The sequence below is a fragment of the Dreissena polymorpha genome, chromosome 3, assembly GCF_020536995.1.
Source record: "Dreissena polymorpha isolate Duluth1 chromosome 3, UMN_Dpol_1.0, whole genome shotgun sequence".
NCBI lineage: Eukaryota > Metazoa > Mollusca > Bivalvia > Myida > Dreissenidae > Dreissena > Dreissena polymorpha.
Genome location: NC_068357.1, coordinates 114131902 through 114157022, shown reverse-complemented (window position 1 = coordinate 114157022; position 25121 = coordinate 114131902). Strand labels below are relative to the sequence as shown.

General features: G+C 35.3%; 1 protein-coding gene across 3 annotated transcripts; it reads right to left on the bottom strand.

Annotated features, from left to right (window-relative positions):
- Window positions 1–523: 523 nt before the first annotated feature.
- Window positions 524–24205, bottom strand: LOC127871095 (uncharacterized). 3 transcript variants are annotated; one of them, XM_052413774.1, is made up of 4 exons: window positions 23509–24204; window positions 17021–17231; window positions 1688–2207; window positions 524–1425 (listed from the first exon to the last, which is right to left on the bottom strand). In XM_052413774.1, the coding sequence occupies exons 2-4, from the start codon at window positions 17126–17128 to the stop codon at window positions 1253–1255; spliced, it is 801 nt and encodes a 266-aa protein (XP_052269734.1). In that variant the 5' UTR covers window positions 17129–17231; window positions 23509–24204; the 3' UTR covers window positions 524–1252. The 3 variants fall into 3 exon arrangements, with proteins under 3 accessions (XP_052269734.1, XP_052269731.1, XP_052269732.1); XM_052413771.1 differs by lacking the exon at window positions 17021–17231 and having other exon boundaries at window positions 23509–24205; XM_052413772.1 differs by lacking the exon at window positions 23509–24204 and having other exon boundaries at window positions 17021–18153.
- Window positions 24206–25121: the final 916 nt, after the last annotated feature.

Below are 25121 nucleotides of genomic sequence, written 5' to 3'. Positions count from 1 at the left end.
ATTCCCTGTGCGTTGTGATTCGATTATAAATTGAAAGCTTGCTGTATTTAATTCAATAATCAAAGTGGTGAACTCATAGAATTTGTTCTCAAACGCATCAAATACAGAACCAAATTATTGTGCTGAAAACATCTTTTCTATTTTAATGACCCAACCATCCTAATGTGGGAGGAATAAAGTGATCTTACTGTTGTATCTGTATGTTACAGGTTATGCATTTGGTCCAGAACTATCGCCGATTGCTAATACTCTTTACTGACACTGTTGTTCCTTACGACACTATCTTTTCCAGCCAAATCACCGACCTTACATAGATATTACCTTAATCAGATTTATCTGGACTTGGAAATAATTCAAATCGGTCCATGGTTAACTAGATATTTCTGTTTCGTCGTGCAGCATTTTGTAAAACACGTCGATTATTACTGACATTATTAGATGCTTACTACCATACCAAATCCAGCCATATCATTCAACGTCATCTTGACCTTGAACGAATTTAGACAATATACACAAACTATAATAAATATAGCACTTAATATTCGACAGCATGAAATATAAACAATCATTTGCATAAATCTAATACAAACACATGCGAATATCTAAGAATTAAATTTAACATATTCCACATTTTTCAAATTTGACTAGAGGCATGTTTGAATGTGAATTTAACATTACAGTGGTACTTCCATAATGAAACGAAAATGAGATTAGAAACAAACACAACGGTTCACTCCCTACGTTGAAAAGTATTTTAAATGCATATAAACTTGCCCATGACAACTATTTTTGTAACATTTGAGTTGATAAAACAATCCAAGCTACATATATATTCATTGCACACTATGCAACATAATTTAACTGAACGCACATGTGATCAACTTTTAAGTCTAGCAAGAGATACTCTGTATGGTACATACAGCAGACGAGCATATTCCATTATTAGATATGCAAGCTGTATGCGACTTGCACGAGTCAAAATGAATACACAGTAGAGCATGATTAGAAAATGCACTCTCCCTTGAACATCTATCCTTTCTTTCGCAAACATATACACGGTCTAGAGGAGACCGATCCGCCAAATGGTTATGTAACGTCCCTGTTTTTTTTGCTTCACACAACTTTAGTGAATGCGAACTCTGTAACGTAACAACAAGCATTCAAATCGTCAAATAAAGAGCGCAGTGTTTCATGTGCATGGAAGACGTAACTTGTAATCAACAATACTTTTTGTTAGAAACAATTATTTTTTTCAGTGCCTGCGTTGTTGTTTTCGCAATTTACGAGCCCGATGTCGAACATTTTGTGGTATAGCCTCGTGTCTCTGATGGTGGGCTTGTAACGCTGAATCCGATTGGACACTAGCATCTTGCAACACAGATTTTGATTTGTTGTAATCCAGGTCAGCTTCTTTGCATGCCGAATCTGGAACCAATTGTATAATTTATAGTTCTTCATAATTATATATCAATGCCAAACTATTAATTTAAATGTTTAATAAATTGATTTTTTTTTAAACTATATCATATATGTCAACCGACTTATTGTGTTTTCTTTGTATATATAACTTAATGGAAGATCAAAATTAACATATTTGACTAATGTATTTAAATTTTACTTATCTACTTATGTGTTTTAACGACCGATAAGCATATATTTAATCGCGCTTGCGTGTCATTACACCAACCTGGTGAAGCCCAGAATTCCACAGTGAGAAGATTATGTTCAGCAATCCAGTCTTTTGATTGGTGGAAATGGTTACAATCCCACAATGCAACGTGACCTTTTGGTCGACTTCCATGTTCAGTGTAAGTAATGACCCTTAGAATGCCTTGCTGTCCCCAAAACGAGTGTTTGGTCTGCGACGGATCAGTCATATGCAGTTTTGATATATTTGGGTAACCGTACTTGTCAGCCAAATATGGTCCAAACGCAATTGGAAGGTAAATATATTGCATTTTATTTTGGCCTTGAACACTATCATGTCCGAACTTAGACAGTCGAATTAGCTCCGTGCCTAGCGAATGAACCCCGCCAATGTGATTCAGACTGTAAGACAATCGTAAGGCGCTTGTGTCGTTTATAAGTAGGTCACTGGCGTTGTGAAGGGCAAGGTGGCCAAGTAGCTCGGGCTTACTGTATACTCCGCCATGATGCTTGTAGCCCGGGTAGTTGGATCGGAGATCTTGGAAGTTGGGCAGCGGGATCTGAAAATAATACATACTAGTACATGAGCATTATAAAGCCTTGCGTTAGGTCGTCTATATACTTGCCTATGTGTGAAAATCCATATCTTATTGTGATTGGTTTTACACAAACTAATCACAAAAATGTAGTATACACTCAAATTTAAAACAAAATAACGTTATAAGGCACCAAACCTAAGTTATGCTAATTTTGTTTTGTATAACGCACCATAACGGACAACTGTTGTATTGTGTTAAAATTATACGAATTTAATCTTGAACAAAAAAAACACAAGTTATTCATGCATGTGTTTATAAAACCAACAAATGTAAGAACACATACGAAAGCATGTACTGGTTATAATATCGCAGATTGAGTACGCACTTTCAAAACGTTTAGTCCATGATTAGGTATAACTTGTGCCAAACAATAAAGTAAACATTAAGGGGGTTTGATGCACATGCGTTAAATGTCGCTTTCCGCCTAAACTTCAATTTTGCTAAGAAGCGACTTACTTGAAACGCAAAATATCATCAAAGATGAAAGTGTTGTCCCTGATAAGCCTGTGCTGACTGCACAGGCTAATCTGGGGCAACACTTGACGCACATGCATTAAACCCATTGTTCACAGAGCACGGCCCATATTCAAGTAATAACTGTGTAACACATCTTGTGTCTGTAAGCTGAGGCTTATCGATGTGTTTGTGTTTATCCCGTTTGAACAGTCGTAAAGCAAATGTAGTTGTATACTTCATGTTAAATATAGTTTAGCTGTTATCATTAATTACTTTACCAGTTCCCTATCATTTGTTATTGTATGAGTGAATGCAATATAGCCCATGTAAGGTAATTACTGTGATTATATTGACTGTTCTATAGATTTTTTTGACAAAGATCCACCCATACACAATAGGTCTCTACTTTCACGAAGTGCAAACCGTTAACTTATCTCTGTGCAAAGTCGTTTAGATCACAAATATTAAACTTGTTCAGTAGAAACATTATTTAAGTTTTGCATATCAGCGCACGCTTTTATTTACATTAGATAAGCTATCATATCCTGCTTTGAAGATTCTACCCACGATCTTCCTTAAGAGGGATTTTAAAAGATACTACAGGTGTTATCTGTTAGGAACACATAACTAACCCTGTTCTATGTGTAGTTCTCTGTGCTGTATGTATTTACATTGACAATCTTGTAAATTTTCCAAATCTAAGTGAAATAAATTCATTCATAATGCGGCTTTGTCGTGTTTCTCATTGCGCAATTGTTAAAACAATATGATCATAAATACATGTAGGTACGATCCAAGTAAAAATAGCTTTTACCGATATGAGGTCGGTGTATAGCTTTATCAAAAAGCCAAGTTGTTATAAAAGAAATAGATGTTATGTTATGAAAACCACATGCATGTAATAGTGGTAACGTTTTGTTTCTCTCGCAAATGACGAAGGAAAACAATACAAAAATGGCTGGCGTCCGTGTGCTTGCACGTGTGTTTCCGTACTCTGCTGTTCCTAACTTCTCCTACATTTTGAATGCGATTTTCGCCAAACTTGGCCAGTGCTATGGAGTATATGTATGTGGTTTAGCAATGTAGTTATGTTGTAGGAGTTATTGTCTTTTTGTTTCAAATAACACTTAAACGCTTGTATGCTTTAAGTCCAGCTTTTGCATGCGATTGTCACTTAACTTAAACGGAATAATAATCCAAAAGTGCTACAGCACATATTATCAAGGTTTCACGCTTGCAATATTTTTTTTCCAAAGACTAATCGCTTTTGTTTATAATTACATTTTAAAAGCTTCTGTTCCTTTCACAGCCCATATTTTGCACGCAGTTTTCATCAAACGTTAACAGAATAATTTTATGCAAGTGCTACAACGCACAATGTTTGACGGTGGCATTATGGTTAAGGAGTTTTTGTCAATGTTTGACGGTGGCATTATGGTTAAGGAGTTATTGTCAATGTTTGACGGTGGCATTATGGTTAAGGAGTTATTGTCAATGTTTGACGGTGGCATTATGGTTAATTATTGTCTTTAGCTTAAAACTACAGAATACTCGGGCCTTGTGATTATTGTTTTGTTTTGCGTTTCTGTCGATCATGACTCCCTTTTATAAAGATTAAACTAAGAATGATAAAATTAAATTGATGGATTCAAACAAACCCAAATTACATTAAATTCTAGGCCTATTTTACGATATTGTTCACTGTGCGCAATGTTTCTTACAGGTATTATTCAGTATACTATGTATATATCACACTAAATATAGATTGCGTTGTTCTCCATCTTATCAAAGTCGTACGGAATTCGGCCTTTTCTTCATGTAATCGTTACAACTTTTCTCAAGTAAAAGAACTCGATACATGAGCGGACGAGTGAGTTTTTGATGCCTGATGCGCAAAATTGCTTTCATATATTTTTTAAGAATACAATACATAACACCACTAATTGTCGACCGCGTTTTTCTCGATCTTATCAAAGCCGTTCGGAATTCGGCTGTGTCTGCATGTACACTGCCTGTACTCATTACAACTTTTGCTCATGTCTTTGACTGTCAGCCCAAACCGCAATATCCTCCACTCACAGACCCATGTTGCTGTCAGTCAGCGGTTCTTCTCCAACAAGAAACATGTCAGAACAATACATCTACAGCGAGGTCGCATTCCTCATGTTTTTATGGTTATAATGTTATGTTTAAGTTTGCTTCATTGTTTTTTCGTGTATGATTTATCCTGTCACATGCCATTAAATCAGCCCGATAACCAGGTAACCTAATATCCCAAAAGATATTAGGCTAGATGACCACGTGACCTCGAATATCCGTCAGTTGCTATCCGCGCATGCGCATGCATTTACTATTAATAAAATATACTTTTTTTCTATTAATAAAATACCAAATACATGTAAAAAACATTATTATTTAAACAGCATAATTTCGTCTTTGTGTATTGAATTAATTACGAGTTACTCGATTTCTGTGTGTTTTAACAAGATGGAAGCTAGCCTGAGCGCTTTGCCTGACGTGACGTCACAATGTTTTTTTCGCGCGTGATGTTTACCATATTACATATTTAAACACTAAATACTCGAAAACTAGATATTTTAGAAACATTTCAACGAATGTTGTAAATGTGACAGGTTATATAGAATAATAGGTTGGTGACGTAGATGGAGAATGGTTATCTGGCTCGTCGGAGGATCTTATCGGGTTCGCCGATAAATTCCTCCGACTTGCCAGATAACCATTCTCCATCCACGTCACCAACCTATTATTCTCTATTTATCCTGTCACATGCCTTTAAATAAGCCCGATAACCAGGTAACCTAATATCCCAAAAGATATTAGGCTAGATGACCACGTGACCTCGAATATCCGTCAGTTGCTATCCGCGCAAGCGCATGCATTTACTATTTTCTATTAATAAAATATACTTTTTTCTGTTAATAAAATACCAAATACATGTAAAAACATTATTATTTAAACAGCATAATTTCGTCTTTGTGTATTGAATTAATTACGAGTAGCTCGATATCTGTGTGTTTTAACAAGATGGAAGCTAGACTAAGCGCTTTGCCTAACGTGACGTCACAATGTTTTTTTCGCGCGTGATGTTAACAATATTACATATTTAAACACAAAATACTCGAAAACTAGATATTTTAGAAACATTTTAACGAATGTTGTAAATGTGACAGGATAAATAGAATAATAGGTTGGTGACGTAGATGGAGAACGGTTATCTGGCTTCGGAGGATCTTATCGGGTGAGCCGAACATTCCTCCGACTTGCCAGATAACCATTCTTCATCCACGTCACCAACCTATTATTCTCTATTTATTACCTTGGACGTCTGAGCATGTTCCAGACTAAAAAAGGCCGCATCATTTCTAAAAACATTTCAGAATTATGATCGAAAAATCAACCCGCGTTAATCTTATGGACAAGTATTTAAACGGTCTTAATTATATAATTCACACAAGTAGATTCTAATTATATTAGAAACATTTCACCATCTTAACTTGTTGGCTACCAAAAAAGGTTGAGTCATATATAAAAATTGTTTGTATTGTCCATCTATGAAATTCAATAATATTCGCAAAATTAACGTACAGTGTATATGGAAAGAATGTTCATTAGAGTGGGAAAGTGTCTGTCATACTTAATTTTTGTTTGTGCATAACTAATTTATCATTTAACGTTTACGAACACAAAATATCGGCCGACTTAAAAGCCCTTGCCGTATAATTACGATGACCATTATTACGATCATGAGTCGTGTTTGTCTCTTTGTATATTTTCACTTATGAACAATTGGTTGTGTAAGTGTGAAGAATGTGTTATATTTACAATAAACAATATGTTTTTATTATTTGTGTAATGAATTATCACATAGTTTCCTTACCAACGACCGTTTCTGATTAAATAATTGTACGTGCGATCAAATAAAATATAATATACTAGATTCACTGCAAAAAATATATTATAGTCCTTTAGCTATATAAATATTAAACAACTGTTTATATGCGAAAAATCATCTTTTACATTCCATATTTAAATCGGAATCTTAATTTATATGAATAACGAAAACCAAAGAAATTGAATTGCTATATCAAATTTCAAAGACACTTATTACGGAACACCGTTAGGCCATCGTGGTTACACATTAAAATCCAGAGGGCGACAATACGATAGTGCGATAGTACGAAGGCGACGATGCGATATATAGTACGATGGAGCCAAACGCGATAGTACGATGACGACTATGCGATAGTACGATGCCGACAATGCGTCAACGCGACAATATGATGGCGACAGTGCGAAAGTACGATGGCGACAATGCGATAGTGCGATAATACGATGACGAAAATGTGACAATACGATGGCGACAGTGCGATAATACGATTGAGACAATGCGAGATTGCGATAATACGATGACGACAGTGCGACAATACGATGGCGATAGTGCGATGGCAACAATGCGATAATACGATGACGATAGTACGACAACGCGATAGTACGATGGCGACAATACGATATTACGATGGCGACAATGCGATGATACGATGGTGACAGTACGATATGACTATCGTTTTGTCGCCATCGTACTATTAGTACGATGGCGACAGTGCGACAATACGATGGTGACAGTGCGATAGTACGATGGCGACACTGCGATAGTGCGATTATATGATTACGATAGTGCCTCAATACAATGGCGACAGTGCGATAGTACGATGGCGACTATGCGATAGTGCGATAATTCGATGACGAAAGTGCGACAATACGATAGCGACAGTGCGATAGTACGATGGCGACAATGCGATATTACGATAAAGACAGTACGACAACGCGATTGTACGATGGCGACAATGCGATAGTACGATGGCGACAATGCGATAATACGATGGCGACAGTACGATATGACTAGCGCATTGTCGCAATCGTACTATCGCGTTGTCGCATTGTCGCCCTCTGGATTTTAATGTGCAACCACGATGGCCCAATTGGTATTCCGTAACTAGTCACTGAAGCGTGTGATCTATGGGTATTGTACGTGTTCTATAGATACTAAATATTCACGCTTTTTAAACAAGCATGGGAAATGACTAAACTATGCCATTTAACACACAAAACTGCTTATTTTTCCACAAACGAGTTCCCCTTGATTGAGACGACATCTTTGTCATACAATTAAATCGTTGGCAACGACTTGAATTTGTTAAAAGACTGGAACTTGAAACGTCATATTACACAACGCACCAGTAACATTTCATGCTCGGTGAACAGTGTAATGAATCGTGTATCGTATTATGTTTTATGAACAAATGTACATACTGTCAATGCAAAAAAAGGTGTATGTCTTTATATCCGTACTCGTAGCCAGGGGGTTGCGTTGGGTGCGTTCGCACCCAACCTTTTTGGACGAGTAAAAAAATTGTACTCTCAGTTGCACCCAACTTTATTGGACGCAAAAACGGAAAAATTTTTTTTTCCAGGAACCCAGTGAGTCTTCGTATTTAAGCGTTAAAATAATGTTGTATTCAATATGCAACCGACAAGATTCCATATAATTAATTTTTCGATTAAGTCATTTCCAAGATAGTGCGTGATTTTTATTTACAAGTTTTAACCGTAGAATTGTTGAAATCATTAGAAGTAGTGATAGCAAAATTTAAGAAGATCTAAGAAGCCGGTCCCCGCAAAATGGCATTGGAATCTTTGTTACAAATAGATATTTGTTTTCTGTATAATGCAAAATTATTAACCTGGCACTCTAATCCGTATACAATCAATACTTATTTATAGATATTTGATACTAAATGATTGTTTTGTAACTTTTGTAATCGTTTTTAATGTCTGTTAAAGCTATAACTACAATAGATATCATAACAAAATGTTGAAGCCTACATATTGTGGGTTGAAATCCCAGTCCAATAGCCTTTTTCGAAAATTATCTAAACGGCTGGAAAAACAATTTGATTAACTTGAATAAATAAATAATCTTATAAACAAGAAAATATAGTTTAGGTGATTATTTTTTTTTGAATAACAAGAAAACAAATCATTGTTACAAAGCAATGTAGCTTTTTTTCTATTTCCCAACACTTTATGGCATCTGTTCTGCTCCACATACAGAACATTCCACAATGTTTTAATTATGTCAAACTTCACACTATGAATGTCCTACTCTTTAACAGTTGTTATAATGAATTCAAGACGTTATATGATCAGCTGGACGTAAACGTTTAATTTGTCATCACCTGTGACGGATCTTGAGCATATAATGGGCAAATAAGTACTTTTTTTGCTTCAACGTCCTGGTATACATTGTTAAGGACTTTGAGACCATAGGGCCAGTAGTTTGTAGTTATAGGGTCTTAATGAAGCCTTAAGTGTTCGTATGTGTCCGAAATTTGTTTTTGAAAAAGATAACTTATTTGTTAAAAATAGTTAGAAAAATAAATAAGTAACCAATTATACCATTTTGATTTCTTTTTAGAATTGATGCACATTAGAGAAGACCCGGTTTTGTTAATCAGTGTTTGCTGTACAATACACTATTAGCACGTTTTGAGCAATGCTAGGCCTCTGATACTATCCATAGTAGCAGACAAATAATTGTTTTGTAAAAAAGTCAAATATTTCCATTTCATTCGCTCGATTTATGAATGGTAGAATGTTAGAATGGTAAAAAACACCAATTTTATAAAGATTCCAAGATTCCAATAAATAATGATATTTGATACCGTTCTTATTGTTGATTTCACATTCTATAAATTTGTGTTGCATAGGTAAACAAAGTGTGTGCGCGCATACTTGTGTCGGGTTAAACACCGTATAAAATGATGTATTCCCGTGACTGATCGAAAAAGGTGGTTATTGAAAAACGTGGTGGGGAATACATGTATGTTGTATCATATTCATGTAGATCAGTCACTGATATGAAAGTCAATGAAAGTGAATTTTCATATAAAATGCTCTATAACTTCAGTCTCTGAATACATAAAAAAACAAGGGACAAAATTGTCACAAAACCAGGTTTTCATTGTGAAAAAAAAATCTGATAAAGGGAGAAAACTCAAACTGAACTTTTGAAATGACCAAAAAAAATTAACCCCCTTTGTAAGTTTTTTTTTTTTTTAAATCTATTTTTAGTCGTGGCGACCTTGACATTGGAGATATTGACGTGATTCTTTCGTGGGACACACCGTCCCATGATGGTGAACAAATGTGCCAAATGATTTTAAAATCTCACAATGAATGACATAGTTATGGCCAGGACAAGCTCATTTATGGCCATTTTTGACCTTTGAACTCAAAGTGTGACCTTGACCTTGGAGATATCGACGTAATTATTTCGCGCGACACACCGTCCAATAATGGTGAACAAATGTGCCAAATGATTTTAAAATCTGACAATGAACGACATAGTTATGGCCCGGACAAGCTTGTTCCGCCAGCCCGCCAGCCCGCCAGCCAGCCCGCCAGCCAGCCAGCCAGCCAGCCAGCCCGCCCGCATTCGCCAATCTAATAACCAGTTTTTTCCTTCGGAAAACCTGGTTAAAAATGACCAGAATGCAGGAGTTTACGTTTCAACATCCCCTCCCGCACATACTCCCTTCTCCACTTCGTTGTTCAGTAACAATCGTCTACGACAAAAATTCACACCCCCCTTTTCAAAACCCTGGCTACGGTCCTGATATCGGTTGTAGCCCCGACGGCTTCACAAGGAACTCTCCAAAGATGTGCATCAAAAAACGTACAGAATGAAAAAAGTTACACGATGTTTGTTATATTATGTTGTAATCACCTTGTTCCTTCCACTGCAATACTGAATATTGAAATGTTCTATTTATTTGCACATCAAAAAGTTTATGTTCACACTCTTTTTTATGCAGTGCCTAACGGGGCAGCCGGGGACAACACAAAGGAACTCTGGGGCCCGTTTCAATTAACATCGTAGTACACATCTATGATACGATACATTTTTCGAAGATACATAATTGCGAAAGTCCATATCATATGATTATAAATTTTCAGTACTTAATTAATTACATTGGCATCTCTAGCGCCGTATATATTTGACGAGCATGGCGAGCTAGTTCGTCTACTTATTAACATTACAAAATTCTCTCGTAAGTTAAAATTGTCGTACGATCGTTTATGAAACGGCCCCCGGAATGGCAAATCTATTTCACTCTTATCGTAACTATCTTCTACCTTTTCTTGATTAAGAGTCAATAACATCGAATTATCAAGAATATAAATTACAATAAATGCAAGACACACTGCATGGTTCAGCAAAATGAAAGCTGTTGGTCCCTGTCCATCAGATTGTTCTATCTTGAACTTCTTAATATGCATTCAACAAACCGATGTACCAAACGCCAACAATTTTGATTTAAAATTTATATTACCGAGCATGTACGCTTTTAGACGTAAAGGGGCCTTTTCATAGAATTTGGCATGTATTGAAGTTTGTCATTAAGCTTTATATTTATAAATGTAAACATTGGATCTAAGAGCTCCAGTAAAAATCAAGAATAACATTTAAAAAAATTAAAAAAGTAACCCTCAACGGAGCTCGAACCACTGATCCCTGGAGTCTTGGAGTAAAAGTTTACCATTTAGACCACTCGGCCGTTCGTGCTCATACAATAATTGATGTATATACTATTTTCACATATGAACATTTGGTTATGTAAGTGTGAAGAACGTGTTATATTTACAATAAATTACAATACAATATGTTTTTATTATTTGTGTAATGAATAATCACAAAGTTTCCTTACCAACGACGTTACTGATTAAATATTTAATAGCATCAGAAGAGCAATCAAATAAAATACAATATACAAGATATATTGCAAAAGAGAAATAATAGTCCTTAAAGTACGCAACTATAAAACAACTGTTTATATGCGAAAAACCTTTCATTTTTCACATTCCATATCAAAAACGGAATCTAAATTTATATGAATTACGAAAACCAAAGAAATTGAATTGCTAAATCAAATTTCATATACACTAAGTCATTGAAGAGTGTGATATATGGGTATTGTACGTTTTCTATAGATACTGAATATTCACGCTTTTTAAACAAGCATAGGAAAAGACTACACAATGCCATTTAACAAACAAAACTGCTTATTTTTCAACAAACGAGTTCCCTTTTATTGAGACGACATCTTTGTCATAAAATTAAATCGTTGGCAACGAATTGAATAAGTGCAAGACTGGAACTTGAAACTACATATTAACCCTTTGCATGCTGGGAAATTTGTCGTCTGCTAAAATGCCGTCTGCTGAATTTCTAAAATTAGCATTTTCTTCGATTATTTTCAAAGAATACTATCAGAATAGCAAACAGTTTGGATCCTGACGAGACGCCAAGTTTTGTGGCGTCTCATCTGGATCCAAACTGTTTGCAAAGGCCTTCAAAGTTCGGTTCCAACACTGAAAGAGTTAACAAAACGAACCAGTAACATTACATGCTCGATGAACAGTGAATTAAATCATTTATCGTATCATGTTATATTAACAAATGTACATACTGTCAATTCAAAAAAGGTGTTTGTCTGTACACCGGTTGTAGCCCCAACGGCTTCACAAGGAACTCTCCAAAGATATGCAGCAAAAAAGATACTGGGTGAAAAATGCTATGTTTGTTATATTATGTTGTAATCACCTTGTGCTTTCCACTGTAATACTGAATATTGAAATGTTTTATTTATTCACAATGACCATCAAAAGGTTTATGTTCAAAAGTTTTTTTTTGCATAGCCAAACGGGGCAGCAGGGGCCAACACAAAGGAACTCGTAATGACAAGTGTATTTAATTATTATCGTAACTATCTTATACCTTGTCGTGATTAAAAATCAATAACACCAAAATATCAAAAATATGAATTACAATAAATGGAGGACACTGCATGGTTCAGCAAAATCAAAGCTATTCAAGTTTGTCATTAAATGCTTTATAAATGTAAACATTGGATATAAAAAGCTCCAGTAAAAAATCAAGAATAACATTTGAAAAAGAAAAAAATCCTCAATGGGGCCCACTGATCCCGAGAGTCCTGGAGTAAAAGTTTACCATTTAGACCGCTCGGCCCGTGCTCATACAACAATTAATGTGTTTTATACTTTAAATAAGCAATCCTCGTAGTTTCACAAAATATAACAAAACAACAGAACTCTCCAAATTATTCTTGAAAATCGTTTTGCGTTGCAACGCTTTATAATTGTCAGGTTTTTAAATCATCAACAGATGCATATAATGGCTATTTTAGGGCTGGTTAATGTTCAGTATTACTGTTTCCTCACAAATATCATAACTAAAACGAAAATTTGCGAATCTGAAACATTTTTATTTAATTTTTTCAATTTACCAAAACGTGAAAAGGTCCCTTCAACATTATGCGTCACGTTGTCTTGCTTAGACCGGTTATATTTAGCACCACGGGTTGCTAACAGTTTTCTGAACATTTCTTATGTCTTAGATTGCGACAAATGCTTATGTGACACACATGCTCAAACAGAAGCACTATTGTATCTGAATCGAAATCCGAAACGTCAATGGAGAATTATGATGGGCAACTTCTTTCTTTCCGGGCAGCATATGAAACCGTGTGAAATTCGGAAATTGGTACGTGGAATGCGCGCTCAATAGGTTACACATTACTAAAATGAGTAAAGGTTGATACCGGATATACACTTTCCGGGACCCAGGTCAAGATATCCTATTCTAAAATTACTAATGTTTTAAATAATTAATACCCAACTGAAGAAAGTGAACCGTGTGTGTGGATTTCAAGTAGAAGCGTCGACAATGAAAACATCTGTTTCAGATTCGACATGTATTTATAAAGGGGTATACGAGTTACTGATTTCCTTCATTCATGAACGTACGGATCATATTACATAGCCTACCTTTGATACATTACAATGTTATTATAAACTGGTACGTACACGTGTGAATTACTTGTTCTGTCAACGCCTATTAATTGTATAACAAGTGGCTGTTCAACATTGACTCAATTCATATTTTTTTCTTGACACGTTCATGCAACATTTTCGTCGATATTAACTCATATAAATAACACGAAGAATTGTCAAAATATGGTTCATGCATTTGTTTGGCCAACTGTTCATAATTATCATCTTTCCTTAAACACCTTATTCGAGTGATTACAAGTCGATTGAGGTAAACCTATATTTTCGTATTCGTTGTCGTTTACACTCACAAACTAGTTAAGTTTATAACGCTACAAGACGAAAGTTATAATGCACTTCTCATTCAAATATTAAACATTGATAAAACTAAATTCATGCTAGTTCATTCAACACTTTCTTTCATTCAGCACTGACTTCAACGCATGTATTTCTGGATACATTAAAGCAACAGGATATACACAGGATCATGGAAAGTGTATTTTAGTACCCTCTAATATTGTGCTTCATTTCTCTCTATATTAAACTATAAATTGCACATTACAAAAATGTTTGTTTTTTTCTAGATGTATAAAGTATACAAATTCTTATACTATAATGCGTATGGCACTGTTCGGTTTGCTTCTTGTTATCGAAATAAGCTAACATGTTTATTGCTTGAATTATATATGTGTCTATACGCGTTTAGCCACTTGAAAAGTAAAAAACTCGCCAATCTACAATATGAGTCGTGTTCTGAGAAAACTTGTCATAATGCATGTGCGTAAAGTGTCGTCCCAGATTAGCCTGTGCAGTCCGCACAGGCTAATCAGGGGCGACACTTTCCGCCTTAAATGGATTTTCGTGTAGAAGAGGCTTCCTTTAAACGAAACATAGCATAAAAGCGGAAAGTGTCGTCCCTGATTAGCCTGTGCGGACTGCACAGGCTAATCTCGGACGACACTTTACGCACATGCATAAAGCCCCGTTTTCTCAAAGCGGACCATATAATTACAGTGCGATATATAAAGTACTACATTCAGATCCGCTCCTTCGTCAGATCAGCAAAGCGACGCGGTACCACCACACTATTAAAACGCACAAAAGTTGGTCATTACAACGCAAACACCGTTATTTTATATGAATTGTGAGAATTTCCCACGATTTTTTGCCGTTTAGTAGTTATTTCTATAACACGAGTTAAGACAATCGTGGGTACGTAACGTACCGGTGAAAACACATATACGTGTATGTGAATGCAATTTGACTCAGATTTATTTTAAACTACATTGGATCAGCTAAAGCTGTCAAGATTTCAAGCTGTTATATTGTAAATGCATTTGAATCAATAATTTCACTTTTTTGACAATATTGACTGTGCATTGTGTAACTCGTGAATTAAAAAAAATCTTTATAATTTGAAATGTTCGCATGTCTGCTATATCTAGAAAAAGAACCAAGACCTCTTCATATTATATTTTGCTCACATGTATATATATATATCTTCATACTGTATAGGATTTATATATAATATAAATTCTAAACACGTCATACAATGTTCTGTTAATGCATTACGATGTATTATAACTGTTTGCTCACTTTGATTATTGTTGCACTCCTGTCTGTCTTTGAACCTATGTATATGACTGATTTTTCATTACTACATTTTACTATAATTGTACACCGTCATTAAATACTGTATGCATTTAATATGCAGAAATACGAATTTAAGAAAATAAATGAAACTTTTTTTCAAGTTCATAGGCCACTTTTTATATTTTGTGATGTTTGTAACAATATTTATACGTATTTCGTGTATGATTCATTCACATAAATGGTTTTGTGTGTGCGTGATTATGCATCGTTAACGGAGCCATGAATTTGTTAGACGATTCTCCACGCAGAGTTGTCGTTCCTTGCTCTCACATACAATCTCTGCCACCACAAGAAAACCCTACCGGATATGGTAGGATTTTATTTTATTGGTTTAAGTATTATACTATGAAAATTAGTATCATTTCCTTTTACGTTTGAAAATAGTGTATAAGTTTGGGTTCATAATACTTTTTTTACCTAAATTAAAAAAAAGTAAAAATAACAACGGTTAAGTTATTGCACCACGTGGCTGGGAGGCGGAAAACTACAAGGGGCGAGGCATGGTCAGGGGTGATAACCCCAAAAAGGGTTAGGGTAAGGGGTCGGGTTAGGGTTAGGGTTGGGTTTAGGCTAACCCAAACCCTAACCCGACCCCTAACACTAACCCTAAGCATAACCCTCTATCCCCCCCCCCTTGCGCAATACCATACCATGCCTCGCCCGTTGTCGTTTTCCGCCTCCCCACATGGCTAGGCTTTCATCCCGTGGTTGGTTATGAAGGCATGGATTTTATCCAGCTATGCTGGTTCCCGTCAAATCCCGGAGGTTGGTGTTAGACATGTTTAAAACTGTCTATACGCTTCATGATCTTCAAGGCTTCTTCGAGAATTACGCCGATGCCAGTACGGTTATGTTTCACGTTTTACCAAGATATTGTTAATCGTGGACAGTCGTAGCCTGAAACGTGACCGCGAGGACGGGTCTTATTAGCTATTATAAACATTTAACATGCTGTAAATATTTCTCGTTAATGTTCCTGCGCAAGTAGCATGGCAATAATTCTTGTGTGACAAATTAGGGATAATTCAGTGCTCTGTACTCTAAATGTAGCATTTTACTTAGATCTGTTTTATATAACATGTATTTAGAACCTTTTTTTAAATTGATTATATCACTTATAAAGACACATACTACATGTACGTCCGTAAATGGATGTTTCATATTTATCCGTCTTATGCGCTCGTTTTACAAAGTTAAGCATTGCATTGGTGCGCTTGTCTTCTCAAATGTTAACTACATTGTGCTGCAATTGCTTGCAAACTTCGTCTTCAAATGCGACATAATTTATTTAATTGTTTGATTCATTACCGCAAATGCATGCCTGAATCAATAGCTTTAATGTATGCGGTGCGTTAAATCGCTCTCAGACATATCGAGTTCAGCAATTATCAAAGTTTTTTTCAAAATAAATTTTAAATGTTTGATATTGAAAGAGCTAATTTGTTAATAGAGGACCAGTTTAGTAATTGAATATATCGCGTCAATATATTTGACAAATCTTTAAGATATGTCACGACAGACAGGTTTAAAGCAAATGAAAAAGTCAATCGATTTTACTTGTACATATTTAGTAGTTGATGTTTAAACATTAGCCAGTATAACATACATTAATGAAAGTCGCTTTTAATTGGAACTGTTTTACTAAGTGTGAATACGTAAGAAATGAACATTTAATCAAAACCGAATTAAGACAATTTATACTAGTACCATAAATAACAAGATGTTACTAATACCTTCTCTGCACACACGCTGGAGACCAATAATAACACTAATCGAGTCATAATCAACCATGTCTTTCCACAATGAATTGCACAATAACCGGTTTCTTTCTTAGTCCCCATGTCCGAAACAGGTTGACTAACGTACGATAAAACTATTCTTCACTTGTAGGCGCCGTTTAAATCCAACACAAAGACAGTCTCAACGTACAAGTTTCAAAGCTACCTTCAAATTATAAAAAATATACATTTTTGTCACCGGTAAACAACAACAGTTGTCATTACACATAAAACATTCAACAAGTACTAATCCTAATAAAATTCGACCGCGAAAACACGTGCGCCATGCTCACTTTCTACGTTTCATGATTCATTTATATCTCTAAACACACACAAACTAAAAACTAGACGCACATTATAAATCTTATGTGGATCTTAAGGACCTTGGAGACGCAATTATTCCAAATTCCTGCCATAAACCATCGACTCATTCACTGATAAGACGACTCGAGTCTCTACACTTTGCGATAAAACGAAACTAACAAGGCCTTCACTTGACTGTTTAAAATTGCACACACACTCACTTGATCTAGTTTATATCTTGTTTATATAATTATGATAAGCGTTATAAAGCAATTTAAAGGCCTTTCCAATATGATAGACCGTTCCACAACATTTTGTGTTAACAAAATGTTTTATTCAAACTTCTTCCCTACGGTTAACATGAACTCGTGGTGAGATAAATATGATCCACTTCGGCGCAGACTGTTATCAAGTACTGTGCTGTCCTTAACCCGAACGCAATCTCACAGGCACACTGAACCGTATGTTTGATGTCAAACTTTCTATTTCTACCTAGATCTTACTGAGCTAAGCACAGCAAGTAGCCATATTTAATAAACACACTTCTATACAATCTCAACATTCTGTATTATATATACCGCATATATACCGCATATATACCGCTTTTCAAAACATTTTCTTCAACAGCTTTCGTGTACAGGTCCGAACGCATTGTCATCTGAATTTAAGATCACTTGTTTATTATCAAAAGCCCATTTCGTACTCCGCGTCTGAAAGCGTTACTCCATAAAGTTCATACGTCTGATTTAAACATCTCCAATCTTTCTCAAACAATTAAGTGTGTACAAACGTTACGAAGTTCATAAGCGCCAATAACATTAATAATGAAGCGACATATGTTAACTGTCTGTGCGTAAAATTAATTTAAAACACAGCCGCAAGCTCGTGATTTTAATATTCTATTTTCACCGCAAGTAAATTTCAACTTAATTAATGGATAGGACATAAAAACAAATGCAACGACAGTATCAGTCGGTCGACCGAGACCAACTGTGCGCGCATTTGCGTAAAATAGAACACTGTTAAAAACATGATTATTTAATTTATATTTAATATATACTGTTTACGTACTTTCGTTCATGTTTAATATGGCTATATATAATTAACTATGATTATTTGGGACTTCTCCATAGTACATATAAAATAGTATAACGATTATTGAAATTGTGCATATTTGTCCGATGATATCCACACTTGTCTTGGTGGTCATGTACGTTATTATGGCCCCCAGTCTATACTGGGGAACATATTGTTTTTGCCCTGTCTCTTGGTTTGTTTGTTGGTTTGTTTGCGTCAAACTTTAACATTGGCCATAACTTTTGCAATATTGAAGATGGCAACTTGAAAATTGGCATGCATGTATATCACATGGAGCTCAAAAAGGGTCAATGTCAAGGTCATCCTTCAAGGTCAAAAGTCAAATATATGGGTGGAGGGGGGAGACATAGTATTTCACAAACACATCTTGGTTTTTACGGATGAAATTAAACAACTGCTGATATTAAAATGCATGCGGTCATTCTAAAGCGCACAGTAAAAAATTACTATTTTTTAATGTGATGGCTTAACAAAATAAATAAAGTGAATATAGAACTATATAACCACCTGTACGGCTGTTCAATATTATATATATAGTATATTTAAAAACGCACACGTTGTCCTCTTGTGTGAAAGTTTATTTCGTATTTTCTCTAAACCTATATCGCTTTTCGAAAGAGCAAGCATTGTCTACACGTATGGCATTTTATGTTCGATGTTCTCAGAGGTCATAAGGTATTTCTCATTGTCTACACATTTGACACAAAGATATAGGATATTGTCCAAACCTAGACTCTTGACCTAGTGAGCACTCGAACGCTATCTCTCCAGTGCCAGTGCAACAGCGCCCTGTGCTACCATTGATAACGATGCCCCTACACGTACCATGCATCTAAATGACGTGTCCTTCAAATAAGATGCAAACATACTTTAGCGCGTCGAATTAATGTAAAAAATGTAAACGGGGTCGGTTTGTATGTGTGGATATCTAGAAGATGTCATAAGTTGTAGAAAAAAAGGCGAACAAACAACAGTTCATTCAATTTTGAATACGATGCCTCCATATTTTGAATTGCTATTTAGATCCACTGTTCACTGAATTGTCCGATCAATACTACTAAATGTCACCGGCGTCCGCGTTATTCTATGTAGTCGTCGGCGTCCGCGTTATTCTATGTTTGTAGTAAGCGTATCTAGATCACTGTTTCTACTACGGGTAGTCAATTAAAACTTCATGTATAACTTCACATATTCGGGGCCATTGAACATGCATATTTCCGTATGACTGTTTCTTCTATTCAATGGAAAATAAACACATGTTCATAGCCATTTTGTTATGTCTCTGACCATGTTCCATAAATCTGACCCGCATCTTAACATAATTTGCCCTATTTTCGAGCTAACAAGTGTAGCTAAAGTAAACATGCAACTTCTCCATATCTCTGTTTTTTTCTATAGGTAATCAATTGAAACTTTACTCATGTGTTCTTTGTAGTTGTGTGAGGTCACATACAAAGTTCAATTACTCCGACCTTAAATTTAGCCGAATTATGTATCTTTTTTTACTAAGAAAATTATGGCTAATGTTTGCGAGCAACTACTTCATAAATCTATATTTGCTACAGGTATTTATTAATATGAGACGCTTCATATATATGTTCCATATCTTTATCAAGATTCACTCACTTAGACTTATAAATTAGACATGCTTTAAACATGGTTATGCCACTTTTTATACAAGGAGAAGTCAGGTTGCGGTTTGCGTGCAAGCTGCGTATGCAAGACATTCAGGTCAAACATGTCAAACAACTCCTATCCCTTGCTGACATGCAAATTTAGCATGGGGTTGCATTTGAAGCCAGTTAGGCAAATGTCAAGGCCACTGTTTGTGGAAATAGATAAATAGTTTGCAATCAATAACTTCAGTCTGGATTGAAATTGTTTGTGTAAGTAGGTTACATGATGATATAGCTGTGAAATGCATATGGGCAAGTGGGGTCAATGTAATTATTACTATAAATAGAGTGAGTTTCCGCTCAATTACGTCAGTTTGGATGGATGTAATTTTCTATATTTATGGGGTAGCATTTATACAGACACAGGATGTCCTTGCATGTATGGTCAGTTGGCTCAAGGTTATTGTAAGATAAAGTAGAAAATGGCATCCGCTCAATGCCTTGAATTGTGATGGAGGTATTGTGCTGGTTTGTCAATAGCTAGCTTAGATGGAGATATTGCTTTCAAAAATAATTTAATTCACTTAAGTAAATTGATATCCATGTAAAAATCTAGTTTCCCATCATGATGGTCATTTTTCGTGTCTTTATTTAAAAAAAATCAGCTTTAAGTTTACATATGCAATATAACTACTACATATATTCACCATCAAATATGTTTTTGTGGTCATTAAATCAGGTGACTGACAGAATATGTACATAATAGTTTCTATGAAATCGTCAATATAGTCGAGCACGCGGTTTCGGGGCAGCTCTTTTTCTTAATGTAGTTAACTGATAATAAAATAGATAAATAATGTTTCAATCAACAAAACAACAACACGTGTATGTTTATGTGATGGTCTTATATGATATAAACCATGTTTTTCTATGTTTGATATATTTTTTATACGTTCCCTTATCCATATCGTCCACGTTAACCCATTTATGCCTAGTGGACTCTCCCATCCTTCTAAATTGGATCAATTTACTTCCAACGTTAGGGATGTCTAGTATATTAATTTCTATATTTAGAATATTTCTTACAGAAATTCATGTAAGCAAACAGCGCAGACCCTGATGAGACGCCGCATCATGCGGCGTCTCATCTGAGTCTACGCTGTTTGCCAATGCGTTTTTTCTAGACGCTCGGCATAAATGGGTTAACATCCTTCGGTCGACTTAATCCTTTATCAGATCAACTCCATTACAGGACATTAATGTAATATCCCATAATTATTATTGTTTTGAAACAATTTTTTGATTTTTAATGTAGTGTACTGTACTATTTGTTGTCTATTCAGTTAATTCACAATAGTTCAAATATGTAATACATAGTTTCACATTATCTGATATTTTACACCAACGAGCTAGTGATTATCTTATTTATGTTCATTCCGTAAACAAAGTCGTGTTAACAAAACACGTGTTTGATTCATTTGGCAATTAAAACCACAATGAAATAATTTAAACATATGAGTGTGTTGTGATGTTGCAACAAATAAGATTTTATAATGATGTTTGGTGAAAGCGTAGAATAAATATCTTCGTGCGCACTCATGCATTTATAATTGAAAGCCTGCTTGTATATTTCTGCATTAAATATTTCATTTATGCAAATTTAATGTATTTGTTTAATTTGCATAATACGTGATTATGCATTGTTAACATCTACATGCGTCGGCAAGTTCCTTTCAAACTGTTTGTTACGATATGCAACGATTGATAGATTGATAGACGTATTAAAAGAATGCCTCTGCGTTGTCTGTTAGAATAACCTAAACTGAGATAGGCCTACGACACAACTCTTCCGATCCGTTGTTTTGTAATGATTGTTTCGGAGCTGAGAGGAGCAACGAGCGTGTTTGACATGTTCAAAACTGTCGTGACATTAAACGATCTTCAGAGATTCTTCAAGAATCGCACCGAAGCCAGTACGAATACGTTTTCACGCCTTAGCAAAAGTATGTTAATAAATCGTGGACAATCGTAGCCTTAGGCGTGATAGCTATCTTAATCAAAGCGCTGAAGGCACTGATTTTATTCGCTGTTGTATAATCTTAGACGCAACTCAGTTTTCAAATTATGTTATGGCTTTTTATATCGCAAGTTTGAAATGACCACAACCAATTCAAATTTATAAAGAGTGTGTCTTAAAGCTCAGGTCGAGAGGTGGTGTTTTTTTTTCAAATCATTGATACAGCTAATCAGTGTGCACAGGCTAATCTTATTTGACATGCATTTAGCCCCTTTTCCCCTGAAAGCAGCCAATATGTACAGATTTCAATTATGAACACTAGACTGGCCAACGTTGTCTTAAATGCTGTTAAATACTTTTGAATACATACACGCTATGTAGTGTACCAGTGGAAACTATAAACAGGCAGATGCGGTGGTTAGAGCAGACGCTTTTAGCATTCGTAGTCTGCTCAATTTTACTGTTGTCATCCACACAGGCAGTCACGGGTTACGGTTCCTAGCGTAGTTAAGCCCATACTGATTTGCAAAATTGCCTCTAACGCTCACAAATAAAAGTGATGTTATGTGCTTTTTATATAATATAAAAATTACGGATAATTCTGTGACGATCCCCGAAACCTTACTATAGCATACACGACTACCGCGATCAGTTAACAGTGTTCATTTTGTGACTTATAACACTGTATTGCGTGCATAAAGGGCATACTTTTAATTTGATTTTATCAAAATTCAAAGGCAAACGATTTATTGTAGTCCATTTCTGGGTTTTTCAAAATAATAAGTCCTATGTGATTGTTATACGATGTTTCGCTTTGTATGTACGTATTTGCCTTTGCAAATACATTCTTCTACAATACATTGAAAACTTCGTCTTCAGATACAACGTACTAAATTTCAAGGTTTAATTGATGACCGCAAATGCAGGTTTAATTGATGACCGCAAATGCAGGTATAATTGATGACCGCAAACGCAGGTTTAATTGATGACCGCAAATGCAGGACATGTTCAATAGCCTCAATGATTGCGGAGCTTCAAATCGCTGTCAAACACAACCAGTTCATCAATTATTAAAATTAGAAATTTAAATGTTTGATATTGAAAACGTTGATCTAAAAATGGAGATGCATTTGATCAATTTATTTATCGCATTTATATATTTGAATTGATATATTTTGCCGACATGTTAGAATCTAATTGAAAAAAAAATGTTAATTTGTTCAAATTGTGTATATATTCAGTTGCTGTTATAACATTATTCAGTTTGTCATTTTTTAATAAAAGTATATGTACAATGAGCATTAGAAACAGTTTCAACTAAGATAAAGTGAGGTACCTTTAACAGTTAATTTACTCCCAAATTAAATGCTATTTTATAGCAGAAATGATTTTTTTTATGTTACTCATACCTTCTCTGCACAGACGCTGATAGCCAATAATAACACAAGTCGGACCAGCATGATAAAACAAGTCTTCAAACAATGAATTACACAATGGCTGGGATCCGAGTTAGTTCTCATGTCCGGAACAACACCAACACATGCGGAAACTAAACTATAGTTTTAGGCGCCATTTTAATCCAACACAAAGACAGTCTCAAAGTTCAAGTTTTAAAACCATGTTTAAATTTTAAAAATTATACATTTTTGTCACTGGTAAACGACAACACTTGCGATGACACATACACCAGTCAACGACAACACTTGCGATGACACATACACCAGTCAACGACAACACTTGCGATGACACATACACCAGTCAACGACAACACTTGCGATGACACATACACCAGTAAACGACAACACTTGCGATGACACATACTGGTCAACGACAACACTTGCGATGACACATACATCATTCTTAAGTATCAATCCTAATAAAACTCGACCGCTAAAATACGTGTGTTATGCTCGCATTCAACGTTTCATGCTTCATTATATCTCTAAACACACAAAAACTAAACACTAGACACACATTATAAATCTTATGCGGATTTTGAGGACCTTGGAGACGCAATTATTCCAATTTCCTGCCATAAACCATCGACTCATTCACTGATAAGACGACGACTAGAGTCACTGATAAGACGACGACTAGAGTCTCTATACTTTGCGATTAAACTAAACTCAAGAGGCGTTCACTCGATCAAGTTTATATCTTGTTTATAACTTGTTTATATCTTGTTTATATCTTGTTTATATGTTTATGACCAGCGTCAGTATTAAGCAAAAGGCGTTTCCAATATTAAAAACTGGTAATCATATTTTGTCTTAACACAATATTTCATTCAAACGTCTGCTTTCACATATGGTTAACGTAAACACGTGGTGTGGCGAATGTGATCCACTTCTGCACATGCCGCTTTTTACACTGTATTGTCCTTCACCCGAATGCAATCTTAACAGACCACATTTAACCGTATGTTTGATGTCAAACTTTCTACAGATCATACTAAGGATGGCACAGCAAGAACCAATATTTAATAAACACACTTCTATCCAATCTGAACATTTTGTGTAAATGATACACCGCTTTGAAAACGGTTTATGTTTTATAAATAACTTTCGTGTACCAGTCAGAACTTATTGTAGACTGATTAAAAGATCACTTGTTTATTATCATTATTCGTTGTAATATATAGACACGTGACAATATTGTGTATTATATTTTGTGTATTTAGACGATGTACATTTGTATAAGTCTTAATAAACTGTCTGTTCTGTTCTGTTTATTATCAAAAGACCTACAACGCTGCTTAAGCGGTACTCCAAATTTAATACGTCTGCTTTAAACATCTCCAATCTTGCTCCAACACTACAGTGCGCACGAATGTCATCAACGCCAATTAAATTAATTATAAAGCGGTATCACATTCACTGTCCGCGCGTTTTATCAAGTTATCACAACGCCCCAATTAAAGCTCGCGCAATTTATATTATATTTTCACCGCAAAGTATATTTCAATTTGAATAAGAGAGAGGACCTCAAACAAATGATACGACATTATTAGCCGGTCGACCAA

What these genes read in the sequence shown, in the direction of transcription:
- LOC127871095 (XM_052413771.1), bottom strand. Translation starts at nt 23,619, where the DNA reads ATGAGAACTAACTCGGATCCCAGCCATTGTGTAATTCATTGTTTGAAG. An exon ending in TCAGCGTCTGTGCAGAGAAG is followed by an intron (nt 2,208 to 23,508) that starts GTATGAGTAACA and finishes TATTATTTTCAG; the next exon opens with ATCCCGCTGCCCAACTTCCA. An exon ending in GGAATTCTGGGCTTCACCAG is followed by an intron (nt 1,426 to 1,687) that starts GTTGGTGTAATG and finishes AATTGGTTCCAG; the next exon opens with ATTCGGCATGCAAAGAAGCT.